Source organism: Sus scrofa, chromosome 5, assembly GCF_000003025.6.
Source record: "Sus scrofa isolate TJ Tabasco breed Duroc chromosome 5, Sscrofa11.1, whole genome shotgun sequence".
NCBI classification, from domain to species: domain Eukaryota; kingdom Metazoa; phylum Chordata; class Mammalia; order Artiodactyla; family Suidae; genus Sus; species Sus scrofa.
Genome location: NC_010447.5, coordinates 78,982,058 through 79,005,357, shown reverse-complemented (window position 1 = coordinate 79,005,357; position 23,300 = coordinate 78,982,058). Strand labels below are relative to the sequence as shown.

General features: G+C 36.5%; 1 protein-coding gene across 1 annotated transcript; it reads right to left on the bottom strand.

The window, feature by feature from the left end:
- LOC110260593 (olfactory receptor 8S1-like) lies at nucleotides 19,403-21,446 on the bottom strand. The gene has a single exon (XM_021091252.1). The coding sequence runs from the start codon at nucleotides 20,396-20,398 to the stop codon at nucleotides 19,403-19,405; it is 996 nt and encodes a 331-aa protein (XP_020946911.1). The 5' UTR covers nucleotides 20,399-21,446.

The following is a 23,300-nucleotide window of genomic DNA, read 5'->3' as shown; positions in this document are numbered from 1 at the left end:
AAAAATCACTTAGGGCTCAAATGTGGCACACACTGCTCCAAAACATTTGTAAGGATATTGAAAACAGTCTGGGAAAATATTGAAATAGTGCTTCAGTGTGAAGTGAAATTTGCAAAGATTGGGGGCGTGTCTTTAACATTTTTAAAAGTTTAAGCTCTTGGCATTCAAGAAAATCTTGGCAAAACACTAGCTGATCATAAGCTAAAGGACAAGACACTACAGGGAGCACACACAGCATTGAATAGTCTTTGCAAAAAGTTTGGAGAAATTATTAAACAACAGAGAAGTATAGCCTTAAAATACCAAAAATAGAAAAGGGGAAGTATCTGATTTCCAGAATTATCCCATTACAATATTAAAATGTCTGGTTTTCAACAAAAAAAAATCACAATACATACAACACAAGAAAATATTGCTCATAGAAAGAAAAAATAGGAGTTCCCATTGTGGCTCAGCTGGTTAAGAACCTGGCTAGTGGGGAGTTCCTGTTGTGGCTCAGTGGAAATGAATCTGACTAGTTGCATGAGGATGCAGGTTTGATCTCTAGGCTCACTCAGTGAGTTAAGGATCTGGAGTTGCCATGAGCTGTGGTGTAGGTCACAGATGTGGCTTGGACCTGGGGTTACTGTGGCTGTAGCGTAGGCCATGGGCTACAGCTCCAATTCGACCCCTAGCCTGGAAACCTCCATATACCTTGGGGGAAGCCCTAAAAAGACAAAAGACCAAAAAAAAAAAAAAAAAAAAAAAAAAAAAAAAAAAAAAAAAAAAAAAAAGAACCAGGCTAGTATCCATATGTATGTGGGTTTGCTGAGTGGGTTAAGGATCCAGCATTGCCACAGGCTGCTGCATACATTGCAGATGTGACTTGGATTTGGTGTTGCTGTGGTTGTGGTATAGGCTGGCAGCTGCAGCTCCAATTTGACCCCTTGCTCTAGAACTTCCATATGACATAGATTCAGCCCCACCCCACAAGAAAAAAGTAAAAAAATAAATTGATAGATTTACTATCTCTGAGGCAGCCAAGATGTTGATCTTACTAGACAAAGACTCCCCCATCCCCAGCTTTATTGAGATATATTTGACTTATAGTATATGAAAGTTTAAGCTGTGCAACATGTTGATTTGCATGTGTGCATTGCAAAGTGATTACCACAGTATTATTTAACACTGCCATCTCCTCACACAATTACCACTTTTTTGTGCTAATCACATTTAAGATCATCTTTCCTAACATTTACATATATACTGCAATGTTGTTAATTAAGGTCACCATGCTATACATTAGATCCTCTGAACTTGTTATTTTTTGTCTTTTCTGGGGCCACACCCATGGCATTTTGGGGCCACACGCATGGCCGTCTGAACTTATTTATCTTATAACTGGAAGTTTGTACCCTTTGATCAACATCTCCCCATTTCTGGAGTTCCCGTCGTGGCTCAGTGGTTAACGAATCCGACTAGGAACCATGAGGTTGTGGGTTCGATCCCTGGCCTTGCTCAGTGGGTTAAGGATCCGGCATTGCCATGAGCTGTGGTATAGGTTGCAGATGCGGCTCAGATCTGGCATAGCTGTGGCTCTGGCGTAGGCTGGCGGCTATAGCTCCAACTCAACCCCTAGCCTGGGAACCTCCATATGCCATGGGAGTGGCCCAAGAAAATGGCAAAAATACAAAAAACAAAAAAAAAAATCTCATTTCTTCAACTCCTCCACTCTTTGGCAACTACCATTCTGCTTTCTTTTTTTTTTTTTTTTTTTTTTTTTTTTTTTGCTTTTTTTATGGCCTCACCTCTGGAAGTTCCTGGGCTAGGGGTCAAATCAGGGGCTGCAGCTACTGGCCTCTGCCACAGCCACAGGAACACCAGATCTGACACAGCAGCTTGCAGCAATGTCAGATCCTTAACCCACTGAGCAGGGCCAGGGATCAAACCCTCATCCTCATGTATACTAGTTAGGTTCATTACCCACTGATTCACAGTGGGAACTCCCTAATTCTACTTTCTGTTTCTATGAGTTCAGATTTTTTACATTGGATGTAGAAGTGATATCATACATTATTGTTTTTCTTTGACTTTTTTCACTTTGCATAATGCTCTCTAGATCCATCCATGTTGTCAAACATAGAAGGATTTCCATTCTTTTATGGCAGAATTTCCATTCTTTTATTATCTTTTTATTGCCATATCCTTGGCAACATGTATTTTCTTATCGTCTTCTTTCTGTTTAGGGCTGCACCTGTGAGATATGGAAGTTCCCTGATTATGGGTCAAATTGGAGCTGCAGCTGTCAGTCTACACCACACCCACGCAACACTGGATTGGACCCTCACCTGCGACTTATGCTAAGCTTGTCCTTAACCCAATGCTGGATCCTTAACCCATTCATTGAGGCCAGGGATCAATCCCACATTCTCATGGATACTAATCAGGTTCTTAACCCACTGAGCCACAAGGGAACTCCTCTTGTCTTTTTGATAATAGCCATTCTAACAGATGTGAAGTGATATCTCACTGTAGTTTTGATTTGCATTTCCCTTATGTTTAGTGATGCTGGGCATCTTTTCATGTATCTTCAGCTATTTGAATGTATCCTTTGGAAAAATGCCTATTACAGTCCTCTGCCAGTATTTAAATTGAATTGTTTGATTTTTGTTCTTGTTTCTGTGAGTTATATATATACTTTGGATATTAATTCCTTATTAGATATACTGTTTGGAAATATTTTCTTCAGTTTCATACTTTGCCTTTTAATTTTGCTGATTGTTTCTTTTGCTGTACAAAAGCTTTTTGGTTTTAGTCCCACTTACCAATGTTTTTGCTTCTCTTACTTGTACTTTTGGTGTCAGAACCAAAAAATTATTGCCAAGAGCAATGCCAAGGGGTTTTTCCTCCATGTCATTTTCTAGTAATTTTGTCTTAATCCGCTTTAAGTTAGATTCATGAATGAATAGGTATCCAGTTTAATTCTTTTGCATGTGAATATTCAGTTTTTCCAGCACTGGCAATTGAAGATACCATCCTTTCCCTATTGAGTATTCTTGGATTCTTTGTCAAATATTAATTGTCTGTATATGAAGGGGTTTATTTCTGGGCTCTGTATCTCTTCCATTGATCTATTTGTCAGTTTTTATGCCAGTACCATATTGTTTTGATCCTTATTTGAAATCAGGAATTCCGATGCCTCTGGCTTTGTTCTTCTTTCACAGGGTATGTTGTAGTTTTGAGTTTTTAGGATAGTTTTTTCTATTTCTATGAAAAAATATGTCATTGGAATTTTGATAAAGATAACATTGAATCATTAGATGGTTTTTGACAGTAGGGACATTTTAGCATTATTAATTCTTCTGGTACATGAAAAAGGATAGCTTTCTACTGATTTGTGTATTCCCCAACTTCTTCATTAATGTCTTGTAAATTTCAGGGCCCAGGTCTTTTGCTTCCTTGGTTAAATTTATTTCTAAGTACTTTATTACTTTGATGTTACTATAAGTGGGATTTTTATTTATTTATTTTTGATAATTCATTGTTAGTGTACAGAAGGGCAACTGATTTTTGCATGTTGACTTGTATCCTGTGACTTTGCTGAATTCATTGATTAGTTCTAACAATTTTTGTTATTTAGGATTTTCTATGTATAAGGTCATATCATCTGCAAACAGACAGTTTTACTTGTTTTATTATTATTTATTTTTCTTGCCTAATTATTCTGCCTAGGATGTCCAGTACTACAGTGAATCACAGTGATGAAAGGGAACCCCCTTGTCTTATTCCTGATCTTGGCAAGAAAGCTTTCAAGTCTTCACTGTTGAATATATTAACTGTTGGTCTGTCATAGATGGCAATTATTTTGTTGATATGTGTTCCTTCTATACCCAAGTAGTTGAGAATATTTATCATAAAAGGATGTTGAATTTTGTCAATTTTTTTTCTGGATTTGTTAAGATGATCATGTGATCTTTCTCTTTATTCTATTAATGTGCTATATCACATTTAAAATTGAGAAATGATTGATATATAACATTATATGGGTGTAGAAGATGATGGTTTGCTTGTTTATATATTGTAAAATAATCACCACAATAATCTACTTAAATCTATTGATGTATGACATTTTGATTTGCATTTATTTTACCATCCTGTATCCAAGAATAAATACCACTTGATCATGGTGTATGATCATTTTATTTTGCTATCACTTTTGGTTTGCTAATATTTTGTTGAGAATATTTGCATTTATATTCATCACAAATATTGGCCTGTAACTTTCTTTTCTTGTAGTGTCCTTATTTGGTTTTGGTATGAGGGTATTGCTGGCCTCAGAATGAGTTTGTAGCATCCTCTCTTCAATATTTCAGAAGAGATTTGAGGAGGATTGTTGTGAATTCTTCTTTAAATGTTTGGTAGTTAATTCACTAGTGAAATCATCTGACACTTAGCTTTTATTTGTTAAAAGACTTTTCATTACTCTTTCAAACTCTTTACTCATTATCAGTCTATTCAAATTTTTCATTTCTTGGAGTTCCCGTCGTGGCGCAGTGGTTAACGAATCCGACTAGGAACCATGAGGTTGCAGGTTCGGTCCCTGCCCCTTGCTCACTGGGTTAATGATCCGGCGTTGCCGTGAGCTGTGGTGTAGGTTGCAGACGCGGCTCAGATCCCGCGTTGCTGTGGCTCTGGCGTAGGCCGGTGGCTACAGCTCCGATTCAACCCCTAGCCTGGGAACCTCCATATGCCGCGGGAGCGGCCCAAGAAATAGCAACAACAACAACAACAAAAAAAAAGACAAAAAAAAATTTTTTTTTCATTTCTTTATAATTCACTCTTAATAGGTTGTATGTTTCTAGGAATTTATCCACTTCCACATTATTCTATTTGTTGGTGTACAATTGTTTACAGTACTCTCTATGTCCTTTGCGGGTTTTTTTTGTTGTTGTTGTTTTGTTTGTTTGTTCCTTTTTTGGCCACCCCGCAGCATATGGAGTTCCTGGGCCAGGGGTCAGATCCAAGCTGCAGCTGCAACCTAAGCTGCAGCTGTGGCAATGCTGGATCCTTAACCCATTGTGCCAGGCTGGGGATCAAACCTGCTTCTTAGTGCTTCCAAGATGCAGCCAATGTCACTGCACCACAGCAGGAACTCTGAGTGTTTATTTTTTAAAGTTAACAATTTTCAGTTTTATTGAGATAGATATAATTGACCTAAAATTTATGTACATTTTAGGCATACAGCATGTTGATTTGATACACTGATATACTCCAAAATGGTAACCACCATAGTGATAGCTAACAACCCAATCACTATGCATAATTACCATATCATTTTTTTGTTGTCAAAACATTTAACATCTACTCCCTTAGAAACTTTCAAGGATGAATATAGTGTTGCTAATTGTAGCAATAAACCTCTAGATTAGATCTCTAGAATTTATTCACCTTATATCTGGATGCTGTCACTTTGACCAGCAACTCCCTATTTCTCCCATTTCTCAGCCTCTGGTATCCACCATTTTACTCTGTTTCTATGAGTTTGGCTTTTTTTAGATTCCACAGATATGGGATATCTTATAGCACTTGTTTTTCTCTGTCTGACTTATCTCACTTAGAATAAGCCTTCAGGGTCCATCCATGTTGCCAGAATGGCAGGATTTCCATGTTTCTCATGACTAAATAACATTCCATTGTGTATATTAATCACAACTGATGAATTTATCCATTAATCAGTTGATGGACACTTAGGTTGTTTCTATGTCTTTATCATGAATAATGCTGCAATAAACATGAGATTGTAGGTAATTTATTGAAATATTGATTTTATTTCCTTTGGATATACTCACAAGTGAGATATCACAATCATATATGGTAGTTCTGTTTTCACTTTTTCTGGGAATTTCCATGCTATTTCAAATAGTGGCTACACCAGTTTATTTTTCCCATCCACAGTGCACTAGGGTTCCCATTTATCCATATCCTTGACAACATTTGTTTCATGCCTTTTTGATGACAGTCATTCTAACAGGTGTGAAGTGATATCTCATCATAGTTTTCAGTTGCATTTCTCTGATAATTCGTGATGATGATCACCTTTTCATGAATCTGTTGGCCATTTGTATGTCTTTGGAAAAAATTCCTATTTAGTTTCTCTGCTCTTTTTAAAGCACGTTTTTTTGTTTTTGGTATTCATTTGTATGAGTTCTTTATATACACTGGATAATAACCCCATATCAGATATGTGATTTACAAATATTTTCTCCCATTCCATATGTTGCTTTTCTATTTAGTTGAATATTTCTTTTACTGTGCAGAAAATTTTTAGTGTGATGTAATCCTATTAGCTTATTTTTGCTTCTTTTGCTTGCACTTTTAAATCATTGCCAAGACCAGTGTCAAGGAGTATTCATTCTGGGTTTTCACCTACGAATTTTATGGTTTCAGATCTTATGTTTAAGTCTTTTAATCCATGTTATAAGATAATTTTTGTGAGTGATGTAAGGACAGTGTCCAGTTTTAGTCTTCTGCATGTGAGTAGCTTTCTTAGAACCATTCATTGAACAAACTATTATTTTCAACTGACTATTCTTGGCTCCCTTGTCAAATATTAGTTGTCATATATATTAGTTGTATATATATATACACACACACATATATGTATATATATTCTTTTTCAGATTCTTTTCTATTATGGGTTATTCCAAGATATTGAAAACAGTTTCCTGTGTTGTTTATTTTATATATAGTAGTGTCTGTTAATCTCAAAATCCAAATTTATCCCCCCCCTTTTCCCACTTTGTAACCATAAATTTGTTTTCATTTTCTTGTGATTGATATAACTTTTTAGTATAGTATAGTATTCTGGCTCTTTTGTGATTCCAAATTAAATTTATAATTGCTTATATTATTTCTGTGAAAAAAAGTCATTGGAAATTTGATAAGAATTACATTGAATCTATAGGTGGCTTTTGGTAGTATGGAACTTTAACAATATTAATTTTTCTGATTAGTGACCATGGGATAGCTTTTTGTGTGTGTGTGTTATCTTCAGTTTCTTTTATCAAAATCTTGTAGTTTTCTGTATGCGGACTTCTACTTCTTTGATTGAATTCATTCCTAAGTACGTTTTTAACGCTTGTGGTCAAAAGATACAAACTTTCAATTATGAGATAAATAAGTACTAGGGATGTGATATACAATGTGACTAATATAATTATTACTGGAGTATGTTATATATGAAAGTTGTTAAAAGTATATCCTAAGGGTTCTCATCACAGGAAAAAATTTATTCTCTTTGAAAAGTTTGCATTCATGGGAGATAATGCATGTTCACTAAACTTACTGTGGTAATCATTTCATGATGTACCTAAGTCAGATCATTATGCTTCCACTTTAAAATACTACAGTGTTGTATTAATTTTGTCTCAATTAACTAGAAGAAAAAAGCTCTAGAAGGAGAAATTGGTCAATAAAAAGAAGTAAAAGCCATCCCAATTGGAAAGGAAAAAAAATCTATATCAATGAATGACATGATTTTTCTATATAGAATCCTTTCTTCCTGTAGTAATATTCTACTGCAATCCTTCACTCTGGGTCAACACCACCATGACGTCTCTGGATATTCTGTCTCAGAGATTGCTGAAAAAACGAATAAATATTTCCAAATTGGACCACGACCTAATTTATTCTCTTTCTTTTAATTGAAACTGGGCTTAATGATCCTGTATACTTTGTAGATTGTAGTAGACTGCCTATCCTAAGTGTTCCAAAGTGTCTTCTCTCCTGTGTCACTCAAACTCTTATTCTTATTCAAGAACTACCCAACGTATATAACCATTTAATGGTATTACTTTTGCCTGTCTTTAGCTTTTTTACATGGTAATTACATATACAGTGCCTATTTTATTTGGGGGGACACATCTAAAAAGTATAGGGGGCAAACGTGTTCATATACCTATATATGAGTGTGTCTGAGTATATTTATTTCTTTGTATGTTGGAGAATGGAGCAGAACAAATTAAGGGAGGAGCTTACTGAATTCACTTCATGGAAAAGAAAGTCGAGTGCCCACATGTTATATAACTTGTCTAAATTGCCAATTTTAACAGTTAGCATTTGATTCCATTATGTGGGATCCCAAGGAAAAAAATCTTTCTACCATACAGTGTCTTCCAAACAAGACTTGAAACAGTAAATGTTCTCACTTCTGGCATCTATAGATCTATAAATGTATCCACACATTATCTTTCAAAGGCCTCCGTGTTAAGGGTTGGTTGCTATACTTGCCTCTGAGCACCGCAGGGACATCCTTTCTTTCTACATTGGCTCAAGGATCTGCTGAGCTTGGAATGCCCTCCCTTTCTATCCAAATCCTATTTCCATTGTAACTTTCACCTTGATTTAAATTTTCTTAGTTCTTCCTTGATTATTTCCTTCTCCAAGCTCATCGTAATATGTAATAATAGGACAAATATTATTTAGTGAGAACATGGCAAGTTTTGGGCACTCCTAAAATGCTTTAATTTTTAATTCTCAGAAAAAATTGGGGGCAAATCATTATATCCAGATGGTTAAAATAAGGAAACATAGTATTCGGATATCTTCCAAAATGCTTAACAGTGTGATTACAACTCTGATATCTTTTTTTTTAAAGTCACATTTCTTTCTATCCTGTACCTTTTTAAGAATTTCTTAAGAATTCTTATTTTCTTCACAATTTCTGTAACTTATCAGCTCACATTAAGTAACTTCCTTAAATACCATCACATGAACCACCCTCTTGATCTGATAGTCAGGGTTAGTGTAAGTGTAGTGTATTTCTTTCTTTTCCTCTGTCATGATGCTGTAATCTCTTGAGAAGAGTAACTGTGCTATATGATATTTTATAACCAGAATATTTAATACAGTGAATGACCCTTATGAATATTTATTAAACTTGCTCAATAAAGAAAGAAAATAATGAAGTGAATAGAACAGACAGCGAAGCTCACATTTTTTGGAGAGCAGCTTAAGCCTCATAAGATTAATAAATTTCATCCCTAAGGGAATTGCAAGGAAAAGGGAAAGAAATGGTGTGTGTGTGTGTGTGTGTGTGTGTGTGTGTGTGTGTGTGTGTGTGTAAAAAGGGGGAATCAGATTGCTATAGCCCTAAAGGGTCTTATATGGACTTTATTAAGTGTCTGCTTGTATCTACTTGAGCCCTGAATCTGAGGAAGCATTCCATATTAATAAGCCAATTTTTGACTATACTGGAAAAATTATTTAAAAGCTCACAATATTTAAAAATGGTTAAAATGGTAAAATTGTATTATGTATACAAAACATGACATTCAATCTGTAAGCATCCATCTATCCATTTATCTATCATCTGTTTATCCTTTTGTCCATTTGCATATTCTTCCATTCATTTGTAAGCCAAAGATTTCATTCATAATCCTTCCTTCCATTTGTTTATTCTTCTACTAGTTCTCTATATACCCATTTATTTGGACAACAAGTATTCAAATATTGCCTACTATATACCAGGCTATAATAGGCATTAAGAGGAAGTCAATCTAGTATATACTGCTGTTCAACTTTTAAATGAATATACTTTTTTTTTCTTTTACATTTTAAGTCACACTTAGCCTTTTTCTCATGCCCAATTTCCAGCCTGATTTGTGTCTGTATACTTAGGATGTATCTATTCATGAAAACTCCTACCTGGCTTGGTTATATCACACAGTCTTCTGACTAGTCCTCTTGAGCTCTAAGTCTGCTCTAAGTTCTCAAGCTTTGCCCTGATACCAATTATTGGTGTTGCCCGGAAGAGTCATAACAAGTTAAACTCTGTAGGGCAGCCATCTCTCAGTCTTCATTATTTCTAGTCATTTCTCCACTATTAATACTGAATATTCATAATTTTCCTAGATCAAGGGAACTTATTAGATTCAGTTTACATCTCATATCTTCCCACTAGGCGAATATGCGGCATAGATGTTTCAAATCTACTCAAATTCAACAGCGAATGGAAACAGCTGGAACAAAATAAATTTTAAGGAGCCCCCTATCTACACATTTGTCAAATCCTGTTGGAAGCAAACAAATTCTCTGGTAGTTACCCTAACAAAACCAAAGCAAAACAATAAAAGAAATTGAGGCCACTATCAGCAAGAATATGAACATTTCTGTGTTTGGAATTTTCTGTGGGAGTTAGATAATTGCTTCAACTCTTCCCCAGTACTCTTTCAGCCTCTTGTGCTCACTTACCCTTCTAGAGGGATCTCAGTGGCTTCAATTCACACTCAAGTTTTGGTGAGTGAGCCCAGATCCACTGTAGCAGAAGAAGAGATGTACTTCATCTTTATAGGGAGAAAAGAGAGACCAGTGTTAAAGTTAGTTAGAATGCTGCTTCGAATGGGAAATAGATTTACCAATTTGTACACTTGACAGTATGAGAACACTTCTGTACAATAGCACTTTACAGATCAGAAGGATGATGTTGGGGGTTATTTTAAAAGTCATTCTATTCTATCATTTATTCCACTGCACTGATTATGTGTTTAAATATAGGGTCTTCTAATCAGGCTCAGTATTAAGTATCTAGATTGTATGAAAAATGTTGAGGATACTGCTGATGCTAGACACCATTCCAAACACTTTACATATATTAACATACTTATTATATAAATCTTATGAGAGAGTGTCATATAAATCTTATGAGATATAAATCTTATGAGATAGTGTCTATTTTTTAATCTCCATAATTTTTTTATTAAGATAAAATCTTAGAGCAGTGTTATGTTCACAGCAAGTTGAGAGAAAGGCACAGAGATTTCCCCTATGCCCCTTTTCTCCACACATACACGGTCTCCCCCATTGTAACATCCCTCACCAGGGTAGTACATTAGCTATAATTGATGAACCTACATAGACACATCATAATCGCCCAAAGTCCATAGTTAACATGACTGTGGACTCTTGGTTTTTTACATTCTATTGGTTTGGACAAATGTGTAATGGATGGTGTCTTATTTTATCCTTTATCCTTTTACTTTTTTTCCATTATAACTGGTTTACAGTGTTCTGTCAGTTTTCTACTGTACAGCATGGTGACCCAGTTACACATACATGCATACATTCTTTCTTCTTACATTATCATGCTCCATCATAAATGACCAGACATAGTGTCCTGTGCTACACAGCTGGATCTCATTGCTAATCCATTCCAAAGGCAATAGACTTTAAAAAAAAAAATAAATGGAGGACTGAGGCAGAAAGTGGTCAGGCAATGTGCTCAAGGTCACAAGTGTGTCACATGGTGGTTTGGAATTTGAGCTCAGTAGCATGGCATGTGCCTTACCACATTCATTCCACGTGCCACAAGGAGGCAGGTAATTGGGAAATATTCCTTGAGAATGAGACTTATAACAAAAGATCTTTACAATTTGCTAGTGTCATATGTATTTAGTGTAAATTTAGCTAATTTCACAAGTGCTGGGGTTGATAAGGGGACCCGAGAGGTTAAGCATTTCCTCTATTTATTGAGCATGGAAGAGTGTACTGTATGACCCCAGATGGAAGAATTTGGATAGTCAGGGGTAGGATAAACCCTACTGGTATCTGGGAGAAACTGGGACTAAAAAGAGAAATGAATCTAGGCAGTACCGAATAATAACATCACTGAATTTAATTTTTTTTAATATTTTTCTCGGCTTCTGCCTATCTCCTGTAAGTTTTAGCATCTGTATTAATTTTATCAATTCTGATGATTGTATTAGTAATAGAAGAACAGTGAACCTTCTAGGTACATGTGATTGGGCTTTAAAAAGGACCAAACCTCCACCATGTACTCTCCCCATTCCTCCCTGAGTGTTGGCCCAGATGCTGCACCCTGCTTTCATTGTAATCCTAAAGCCTGGGACAATAGAAAGTTTGAACCCTGATTTCAGGAAATCTCCATTCCATAGCTCAACATAAGTCACTGAGGACAGAATGTTTCCTGAGAAACTGCTCAGAGAGGTGAGCACATGGACTCCACAGCATGGAAAATATGAAAGTCTGTCTACATTGAGGGCCTCAGTTTTCACAGATAGAATATCCACGAGAAAATCCAGAGTGAAAAGAAGAACCCAGTGATCTCAGAGAGCCAGAAAAAGGTCTTGTGAGGAGAGGGAAAGAAGTTATCAGAAGAGAGAAAGAGAGGGGAAAATTGAGAGAATCATGGAGAGCATTACCGAGCACTGGACGTTTTATGGCTCAGAAGACTTCTTGCTGTGCCGCTCTTTCCTGAGACTGAGAGGTCTCTGAATTCATGGAGACAAATATTTTTCTAATGCAATTACAGTAACTTCAGATGATTTATTTTTATTGCTAACTCACAATAAGAACTTCACAAATGATTACCCTAGAAGCTTTAGGACATGCATCCCATGAGCTCCAGCTTGGTCTTGCTTCTCTTTTCCATTAGCCACTAGGACTCTCAAACCCGCATCAAAAGTTATAAGGAGTTTCTCTTGATGTTCTTAAGCCCAACCACTTGGGCATCACTTTATGTAGTTTCCTCTGTGATTCTAAATTCTGTGCTAGGAGAATCCATGTGTGAAGTGAGTGATTCCCAGATATATCCCTTTAGAAAGGCAGGTATAGATTAGGCAGTCAGCAATTCACCAGCCCAGGAGGCCAGGTAGTCAATGTCTTTTATTCCCTGGAGTCACAGCTTGAAACCCAACTTTAGACTTACTAGCAAAACAAAATGAAATTTCTAAAAGCCTCGGGGGATTTTATTTAACGTGGGCCTTTGGAAGCTTTGACTTTGCTGAAAACTCTCGGTTGTCTAGTGAGGTTTGAAAGGAAGCAAGTGGGTGGCAACATCTTTCTTGCCCTAACTCTCAGTGTATCGCATTTGGGAAAACCAAGGGAAGCTGTGCATTGATCTGTAACTGACCTTCAGGCTATTTTTCTTTGCCCACATTATTTGAATTCATAAACAGCTCTCAGATGGATATTCATGTCAATGATCAGAAAGTTTTCAGGGAGATATTTGAATGCAGACCATGAAAGCCAACAAAATAGAAAGGTGTTAGGACTGAGCAATCAACAGTGACAAATGCAGCAGTTTCATTCTGAGAGAACAGAACTGAAACATACTCATTAGATCTTGCATTTGGATCTGAAGGTTGTTAATAAGAAGGAGTGGGAGTTCTAGTCAGATTCAAGAAGATTTAAATGTGAATTAATGCTTAAAAATACTGGTATGTTTTCAAATTTTAGAAGATAATGAGACCAGGGAAATGAAAAAAAAAGGCTGATATTTATAATTACTAACCATATGGCAGATACTGTTCTTCATACATTTGACATGTTAACTAATTCTGCACAGCAACTCTGTATGGTAGAGTATCTCATTATACCCTTGACAGGTGAGGAAATGGAAGCAGAGAAATATGAAATATCTAGTCCTCGTTCACACAGGTATTGAGTGGAAGAGTTGGTATTAAAATTTTAATCACAGACTTCAAAAATCTGTTTTTTTGTTGTTGTTGTTGTTACTGCAAACTAATACATAACGATATTTTCACAAGACAGTTTGTATTATTTATGAGCCATGCCTTCATCTTGCAGTGCTTCTCCTTCTTCCAGTTGTATATTGACTAAGTTTTAATTAGAACAGCTTGAAATAAAATGCATTCAGAAGATACCGTAAAATTCCGAGAAGAGAACATAGGCAAACATTCTATGACATCAACCATACAAATGTTTTCCTGTGTCACTCTCCCAAAGCAATAGAAATAAAAGCAAAAATAAACCAATGGGATCTAGTCAAACTTAAAATCTTTTGCCCAGCAAAGGAAATCATTAAAAAAAGCAAAAAGACAACCTACAGAATGGGAGCAAATATTTGCAAATGATGCAACCAACAAGAGCCTAATCTTCTCCAAAATATACAATCAACTCATACAAACTCAACACACACACACCCCCCCCCACCCCGAACTAAGTCCAACTTCCAACTGTGGCTATACTTAATATAAATGCTGTTGTTGTCACCATCGCCAGGCTGCCAAAAGCAAGGAATCAAACCAACCGGCTGCCTAAAAAGGGCTGCTCTGGGAACTGGTTCAATCCAAACAATACTATGTGAGGCAGAGATGTGATATTAGAAACAAGGAAAATTCAGGTGTGTGTGAGACTCTTTAGAAAAAAGTGAAACTCCCTCTAGCTATATAATTAGTGTAGAAATCAGTAAACATTTCATCATGAATAGGATTTTATAAATTCTCCCATGTTACAAGATTTGGAAGCCATTTGCTGCAGGTCATTTTCCTTCTTAGTAGATGAATCTAAGTAGATATCCTACAGCCAAACTGGAGAGCATATTGCTTTGTTGGACCTGATGTATAGGTAATCTGTTTTAGGATTGTGGGAAGGATTTTGAAGCAGGTTTATTGCTAAGGAATTAATGAGTAAGAATCAGAACCTCCCCTTGGCTGAGCTTTGGACTTCCTGGCAATGGACAGGACCAGGATACTGAGCAAGGCCTGTGATAAACCCAAGGTCAGACTTCAAGGTGTGAGAACAAAGCTGGAAATCACTGGTAAATAGCTCGCATTCAAGCAAAGGGAGAACTGCTGTCATCCAGACTTAAGGACTTATGAGAAATAGAGTTGAGAGGCACAAACACAATCTGGTTATAAAGTAGAGATTTGGGATATGGACATGGGGAAGAGTATGTCAGGATGAAAGTCAAAAAATTGATCTAAAAATCTGTACATTTACATGTTACATAATTTTAATATCCTTGGATTAAAACATATCACTTTCATTTCTGTTTTCTATTCTCTTTTTCCATCTTTTTCCATGTTATTTTTGTTTGGTTATTTTTAAGAATATATACTGGGAACTATGTCTAGTCACTTATGATGGAGCATGATGATGTGAGAAAAAAGAATGTATACATGTATGTCTAACTGGGTGACCATGCTTTACAGTAGAAAAAAAATGTATTTGGGAAATAATTGATTACAATTAAGAAAAAAATATAAACATAAAAAAAGTGGATTCGGAAGATGTGGTATATATACACAATGGAATACTACTCAGCCATCAAAAAGAATGACATAATGCCATTTGCAGCAACATGGATGGAACTAGAGAATCTCATACTGAGTGAAATGAGCCAGAAAGACAAAGACAGATACCATATGATATCACTTATAACTGGAATCTAATATCCAGCACATGAACATCTCCTCAGAAAAGAAAATCATGGACTTGGAGAAAAGACTTGTGGCTGCCTGATGGGAGGGGGAGGGATCAGGAGCTTGGGCTTATCAGATACAACTTAGAATAGATTTACAAGGAGATCCTGCTGAGTAGCATTGAGAACTTTGTCTAGATACTCATGCTGCAACAGAACAAAGGGTGGGGAAAAAAATGTAATGTATACATGTAAGGATAACTTGATCCCCTTGCTGTACAGTGGGAAAATAAAATAAATATAAAAAAATAAAATAAGCTAGGTGAGGGAACCATAAATAAAAACTTTTTCTAAAAAAGTAAACATAAAAAAAGAATATATCTTACATCCTTTATTAGCTTTTTATCATTCCTTAAAAAACTTTTTTGTGCTTTCCCTATGGTTTAACTACATACATTTTGCTGTTGTTGTTTTGTTTTTTTGTCTTTTCTAGGGCTGCTCCCGCAGCATATGGAGATTCCTGGGCTAGGGGTCTAATTAGAGCTGTAGCTGCAAGCCTACACCAGAGCCACAGCAACTCGGGATCCGAGCCGTGTCTGTGACCTACACCACAGCTCACGGCAATGCCAGATCTTTAACCCACTGAGCAAGGCCAGGGATCAAAACTGCAACCTCATGGTTTCTAGTCGGGTTCGTTAACCACTATGCCACGATGGGAACTCCTTAACTACATACATTTTAAGACAATTTGAATCTACCTTCAGTAATATTTTGGCTCTTCATATGTAGTATAAGGACCTAGTCACAGCTTATTCCTCATTCTTTCTTTCTATGCTTTTGCCATTTTTTTCATACATTTCACCTTTGCATCTACTTTAAATGCAAAATTCATTGTTACTAATACTCCTTTAAACACTCGGGAATTTTAGAGACGTTAACATTTAAAAAGATTATATTTTCCTTCTGTATCGCATTTTTACACTCTATTTCTTTGTGTAGATAGAAATGTTTCTTCTTCATGTTTCTTATCTTTGAAAGACTTCCCTAATAATTTTTATGGAGTAGGCAGTGAACTCATAGTTTGCTTGCTTTTTACACTGGAAAGTTATTTTTACTGGGTAGAGAATTCTCAGTTGATATTTTCCTTCAACATTAAAATATTTTTATTCCATATTCTCCTTACTTGCAAGGTTTTTGACAGGAAGTCTTCTGAAATTCTTTTTTCTAGTTGTAGAAATATTGTTATGTTTGTAGAGTTGTAATTAACATACAACATTATATTAGTTACAGGAATACAACATAATGATTTGGTATTTTTTTACATTATGAAGTGATAACACAGTAAGACCAGTTACTCACCATAACTATACAAAGTTTTTACAGTATTATTTACTATATACCCTATGTTTACTTTACATCACTGTGACTTATGTATCTTCTAGCTATAAGTTTGTACGTCTTTTTTTTTTAAATGGCTGCCCCTGCAGCATATGGAATTTCTCAGCCTAGGATTCAAATCAGAACTACAACTATCAGCCTATGCCAAAGCCACAGCAGTGCAGGATCTGAGCCACAGCTGTGACACAAGCTACAACCGTGACAGTGCTGGATCCTTAACCTATTGAGTGAGGCCTGGGATTGAACCCACATCCTCATGGACACTGACACTGCTGAGCTACAATGGGAACTCCATAGAAGTTTGTACATTTTAATTCCTTCACCTGTTTCATCTGTCCCCTAGTTCTCTCCCCTCTGGAAAACACCAGTTGATTCTGTTTGTATGAATCTGGTTTTTTTCCCTTTGTTTTGTTGTTAGAATCTATGTATAAGCAAAATCATACAATGTTTGTTTTTCTTTGTTTGACTTATTTCACGTAGTGTAATATCTTCTAGGTCCTTCCATGTTACCACGAGTAGCAAGTCTTTCATTCTTTTTTTATGACTGGATAATATTCCCTTTTGTACATACACCACATCTTCTTTATCCACTCGTCTACTGATGGATATTTAAGTTGCTTTCACATTTTGTGTACTGTAAATTGTGGTGCAGTGAACATAGGGATAGTGTTCTTTTTGAATTAGTGTTTTCATTTTTTAAAAAAATATAGATCCACAGAAGTGGAATTGCTAGATTGTATGGTAGTTCTACTTTTAATTTTTGAAAAACTTCTGTACAATTTTCCCTAATGGCAGTACCAATTTATCCCACCAACAGTGCACGAGGATTCCCTTTTCTCTACATTCTCTCTAAGATTTGTTGTTTCTTGTCTTTATGAAAGTAGCCATTCTGACAGGCGTGAAGTATTATGTCACTGTGGTTTTGATTTGCATTTCCCTGATGGTTAGTGATGTTGAGCACCTTTATGTGTCTTCCTTGGAAAAATGTCTTTTCAAGTCCTCTGCCCATTTTTAAATTGGTTTGTTAGTTTGTTTTATATTGACTTGTATGTGTTCTTTATGTATTTTGGATAATAACACTTTATAGGATATATCGATTGCAAATATACTATCCAATTCAGTAGGTTTCCTTTAATTTTGTTTGTGGTTTCCTTTATGGTGCAAAAGTTTTTTTAGTTTTCTGTAGTCCTATTAATTTAATTTTGCTTTTATTTCCCTTGCATAGGAGACATATCCAAAAGGATATTTCTAAAACCAATGTCAAAGAGGTTATTGCATATGCTTTTTTCCTAGGAGTTTTATAGTTTCACATCTTGCATTTAAGTCTTTTATCCATTTTGAATTTATTTTTGTATATGGTTTAAGAAGGTGGTCCTCTGTTGATAAGGTATGTCTTTCCTTTGGTGGTCTAGCACATATCCTTGCCTCTTTCCTATAAATAGAACTTAATTTCTCTGTTCCTCTCTCCTAGTTAACAGTGGAATTTCCTTAGGCTACAATTTGAATTTTCTTCTCCCTATAGATTAAAATTTTTGACACCCTTTAAAATCACAATGACCTGAACTTTGATCATTATAGTAGATGAGCTTTATTTCTCATAAAATTTTTCTTGCCATATCTGTTTTTATATTAAAATAATTTTGTTTATAGTTGTATCTGATACCTTTTTCTATCCTTTTTCAAATTTTCTTCAACCTTATGTTTTAAATTATCTCCCATAAAAATACATGTATATTTTTCTATAGCATAATGATTTTTGTCTTTTAACTGTAGAATTAAGCCATTTATATCTATTATGATTACCATTATTTGGATTAATTTCTAACATCCCCTTTTGTACTTTCTGTTTATCTTCCCCCTCACACTTTTAACCTTAATTGAACCATTGCCCTTTACTCATCTTTTTGTCCCTGTCCATCATTTTCTTTTTTTCTTCTCTTCATACTATGTCTTACTCTTTTACAACTCCCTCTGGAAATAGGTAATTTACATGGAAAATTTTGTTACATATATGATGCTTTGAATTTCACTTTACAGGTAACTTGCCGAATTCATTACCATTTATATCTTATAGGTAATAATGAGTCATGTGAGAGTGATGCATTGTTTGAAAACCAGCAAACCACCAGCCCCTATACAGTGACCAGTTGTTAGACATTTGAGAGATGAGAGACAAAGATGGTTTTAGGATTCACATGTGATGTGGTCAAACCTGATTATCTGTCTAAGGCACATAGCCTGCACTCTACAAGGAAAAGAATGCTGATGAGGTCAGCTAATTGGAGAAAATACAAATTTGAATGAAGATTATGTGAGAAATTCAGTTTTTAGAGCCACAGAGTCTTCCTGTAGCCACTTACACTGGAGATCTGGCCACCACGCTGCACATACAGATGAGCTCTTGAAAATTTCATCTGCCTCAATATTTTCATTGTCTCTCAGCAGAACTTTTTTCTATGGCCAACCAATTAGACTTCTTTTATCTTTCTGCTCTCTACCCTTATGCATGACCTTTCCCTATTACAGATCCAGGACCCTACATTGTTATCAAGTGATTGGCTTTTAGCATATTCCCCAGAGTCAATAAAAATAATAACAGATTCATGAAACTAATGCTTTTACTAAGGCAAATGTTTCAGAATGAGGAAAATGAATCAACTTTTTGTAACAATACCCTCTAGATTAAGGTGATTATTTGATAGTTTTCTTTTCCTATAAAGGAAAATAAAGTGAACTATCCTTCCTGTAATAACTTTATGCCATTCTCTCGTGTAATTCTATCTTACTTCAATCTCATGTATTTCGGTCTGACATTGTAAATACTCCTTACTCCTGGAAACTCACCTAATGTCCTTTAATATGCAGATTTATTCTAACTCGCCACCATCTTTCATTTTCATTTATGCACCTGATATGTTGCAAATACTTTTCCAAAGTTCTTTTCAGAGCTGCCTTCACCTCCTTGTTTTTCAGGCTGTAAATGAGGGGATTCAGCATGGGAGTGACCACAGTATACTGCACAGAGAAGATCAACTCCACAGGGGAACCTGAATTTGGCATGAGATGGCGGAGCAAACCTGAGCCAAAGTAAAGTGTTACTGCAGTGAGGTGGGAAGAGCAGGTGGAAAAGGCCTTGCTTCTGCCTGAGGTGGAGCTGATGCTCAGGATGGTGCCAATAATGCAAGCATAGGATAAGAAGACCAAAAGGAAGGTCCCCAGCCCATGCAGAAGAGTGGAACAGAGCAAGGCAATGAGGTTCCTGGAGATATCAGAGCAGGATAGAGCAAGGAGAGAGGGCATCTCACAGCTGTAGTGAGGGATGATTTTAGCCTCACAGAAGATGATGTTCATAGCTAGGAAGATATTGATAAATGCATCCAGAAAGCCCAGGCCCCATGAGCCCCACACAAGCTGCATACAAAGCTGTTTACTCATAATCTGTCCATAGAGCAGAGGGTGGCAGATGGCAGCATAGCGGTCATAGGCCATGACTGAGAGCAGGCAGGCTTCAGTGCCTGCAGCAACAAACACAAAGAAGACCTGAGCCAGGCAACCCTCCAGTGATATAGTTTTCCTTTGAGACAGGAGATTCTCCAGCATCTTGGGCACAGTGACTGAAGAGAAGCACATATCAACGAAAGAAAGGTGACTCAGGAAAAAGTACATGGGTGTGTAGAGGTGAGAATCAGCCCTGATCACCATCAACAGCATCAGGTTTCCCATGATGGTCTGAAGGTATATCCCCAGGAACAGCACAAAGAGCAGAGCCCGAATGTGAGGGTTGGCAGACAGTCCAAGGAGGATGAACTCTGTGACAGTGCTGTCGTTTCTCAAGTCCATTTATAAGGGCTTCCCCTAGAAATAGTACAAAAAGGCATGGGAGTTATAGGTCTATTTCCTTCAAAGAATTTTTTTCATTGCATTAGTTCTCTTTACATGTCACTATTATTCAGTAAACATTTTTGTTTTCTGTCATGACCTGGGTTTGCGGCAGCCACTTCAAACAAAAAGATGATCATCTGCAACATCCACTGTAAAGATGGCTGTAAAGACCAAATACACAACTGTAATTAATGCAGTAGGAGCTCAAATTGAGATTTAGTGAGGGCCAACACTACACCACACTGAGTGATTTTGACAGCATTGTAAAGAAAGCACAAGATTGCTCTTGGAAAATTTTTCTGACGGATTGTTTACATGAACTTTTAGTTTGTGTTCAGATGTTTAGGAATGAGGAAAATTAAGTCATGTTTGATGCTGAGGCCTAGGGAATAAGTGGACATCAGAGACAGTGGCTAAAAATGTGGGATCCTCCTGCATCAGATTAAGTTCAAAATTAGGCTTTATGAATAATTAGCTATATGACATTGTACAAGATATATGAAATTCTTTGCCTTTATTTTCTTATGTTAAAAATGCAGAGAAAAAAACTGTACCAAGAGGAGTTCTAGGACTAAATATGAGATTATATATAAATTTCTTAAAAAGTATCTACTCCTAATTATTATCAATAATAATAATAATAATATAGATTGTAAGTCTAGGCAAAAGTACCTAAATTCACACATCAAATGAAGCACTATTAAAGGCCAAACCTGTTGCTCCGAACACTGCTGTTGTACTTACTTTGTATGCTGTTATCAAGAGAAGTGTAAGTGATCGTGGTGAAGGCCCTGCCACTAACTACACATCTCTGCTCATGGCCACAGTGGTAAAATAAATTTTAGAATTATTTTTGAGTGGTGCAATTTGCAATTACTGTGGGCACTTTCACCCACAGCATGTATAATGGCCATTAACAGGTACAGACTGCAGAGATGACAGACTGTAAGAAAGTGGTTGGGACTCAGCATAGACCCCTGTGCCCACCTGGAAGAGCATTGCGAGGATGGATGTGTTCCCAGGTTGGAATCTCTAGTAAAGTCAGCATAAGGAATGCTTGAGAGGGGTTCCTGCTAAGGGATACCTGCACCAGCAGCAGCAGCCAGGATAGAGCACCCTGCCCAGCACTACACACTCTGGACCTCAATCCAAGTCAGGATAGACAACAGGTTTTGCTGTTCATCCTGTGGGACAGTGAGAATTTCACTCGAGCTCTTACCTTCTATTGGGAACACACACTGCTGCTCTCTGCCCCTCAGGAGGAAGGCTCCACCCATTAACCTTTTCTGCTCTCATTCAGAGGCCTGTTTAACACACAGGAAGAGAACATCCAGTCCTTCTAGTTCTCTTTTGTACACATATTTAGATGAATTTTTTTACTTTCATCCTGAAACATTGTTCTCTGTCTCCATATCCCAAATCTCCCGCTCATGGCCGGATTGTATTCATATCTTTCAACTCTGTTTCTCATAAGTCTTCAGGTCTGGATGCCGGCAGGGCTCCATCTGCTTGCATGCTGGCTATTTACGAGTGATTTCCAGCTTTGTCCATACACGCCGAAGTCTGACCTTCGGTTTTCCCTAGGACTTGATCAGTTTCCTGGTCCGGTCCATTCCTAGCAAGTTTAAAGCTCAGCCAAGGGGAAGAAGTTCTGATTCTTACTCATTAACTCCTAAGCCATACACCCACCTCAAAAACCCTCTGCCCCCATCCCCCACCCACCCAGAAAAAAAACAGATTACCTCTACATCCTGTGCAGTGAGGCAGTCTGCTCTCCAATTTGGCTATAGGACTTTCAGATTCATCTACAAAAATTGACTTCTAAGTCTTGTATCATGGGAGAATTTATAAGATCCTATTCATGATGAAATGTTTCATTGACTTCTACACTAATTAACTTATATAGTCAGAGGGCAGTTTCACTTTTTTCTAAAGAGTCTCAAATACACCTGAGTTTTCCTTGTTTCCAATATCACATCTCTGCCTCACATAGTATTGTTTGGGTTGAACCAGTCTGCAGAGCAGCTCTTTTTAGGCAGCTGATTGGTTTGATTCCTTGCTCTTGGCAGCCTGGGGGATGGTGATGGCATCAGTGTTTGTACTGTATAGTCACTGTTGGAAGTTGGATTTAGTTTTCAAAACACCATTTTCAAAATTGAACTTTATAAGAACCAATGGGGACATCTTAGGTGTGGCCTTTGGAATATCTAGGTGATACAATTACCTATAAATATTAATTCTAAACTTCTGAGTCTAGTGGGAGTTAGAAAGAATGGACAAAGGGGTATCTGCCTGGTTCCCCAAGCAGGGAAGGAATAGTTTACAACTCACACTCCAAGGATTACATCTTTTCCCCAGGGCTTTTTAGGCCAAATAACCTCCTGTTAAATTTTTCATGTAAAAGTGATCTGTTGATTAAGTAAAAAGACCAAAAAAAGTTAATAAGCACAATCTTTTGCTTAGACTGTCCTAATTTTATTTACTCTGATAGATCCAGTTGGGTTCATAAACAGGGCTGTGTTATAATGTGTGCTCCCATATTTGGAAGAATTTAGGGAAATACTTGTTAATAAGTTTCTTATAGACTTAAGTAGGAATAAACTCATACAAATCAAAATTTCTAGTTCTTTATTACAGTGAGTTATAAGGTTTTCATTCAAACTAGATGTTTCAGACTTACTGTCACTTGCCAATTAATCTAGTAAGCAAAATAAATAGAATTGTTTGATGTTTGAGATAATCAAATATACTTAAAAATTTTTTGTTAATCTATGTGGATTTTTAAAGATTTTATTTTGTCTTTATAACCTTTATTCTTATATGTCACTAAGATTATTCAAGGATGAATGTGTATATTTAA

Excerpts from the sequence above, each read along its gene's own strand:
- LOC110260593 (XM_021091252.1), bottom strand. The coding sequence starts at position 20,398 with ATGGACTTGAGAAACGACAGCACTGTCACAGAGTTCATCCTCCTTGGA.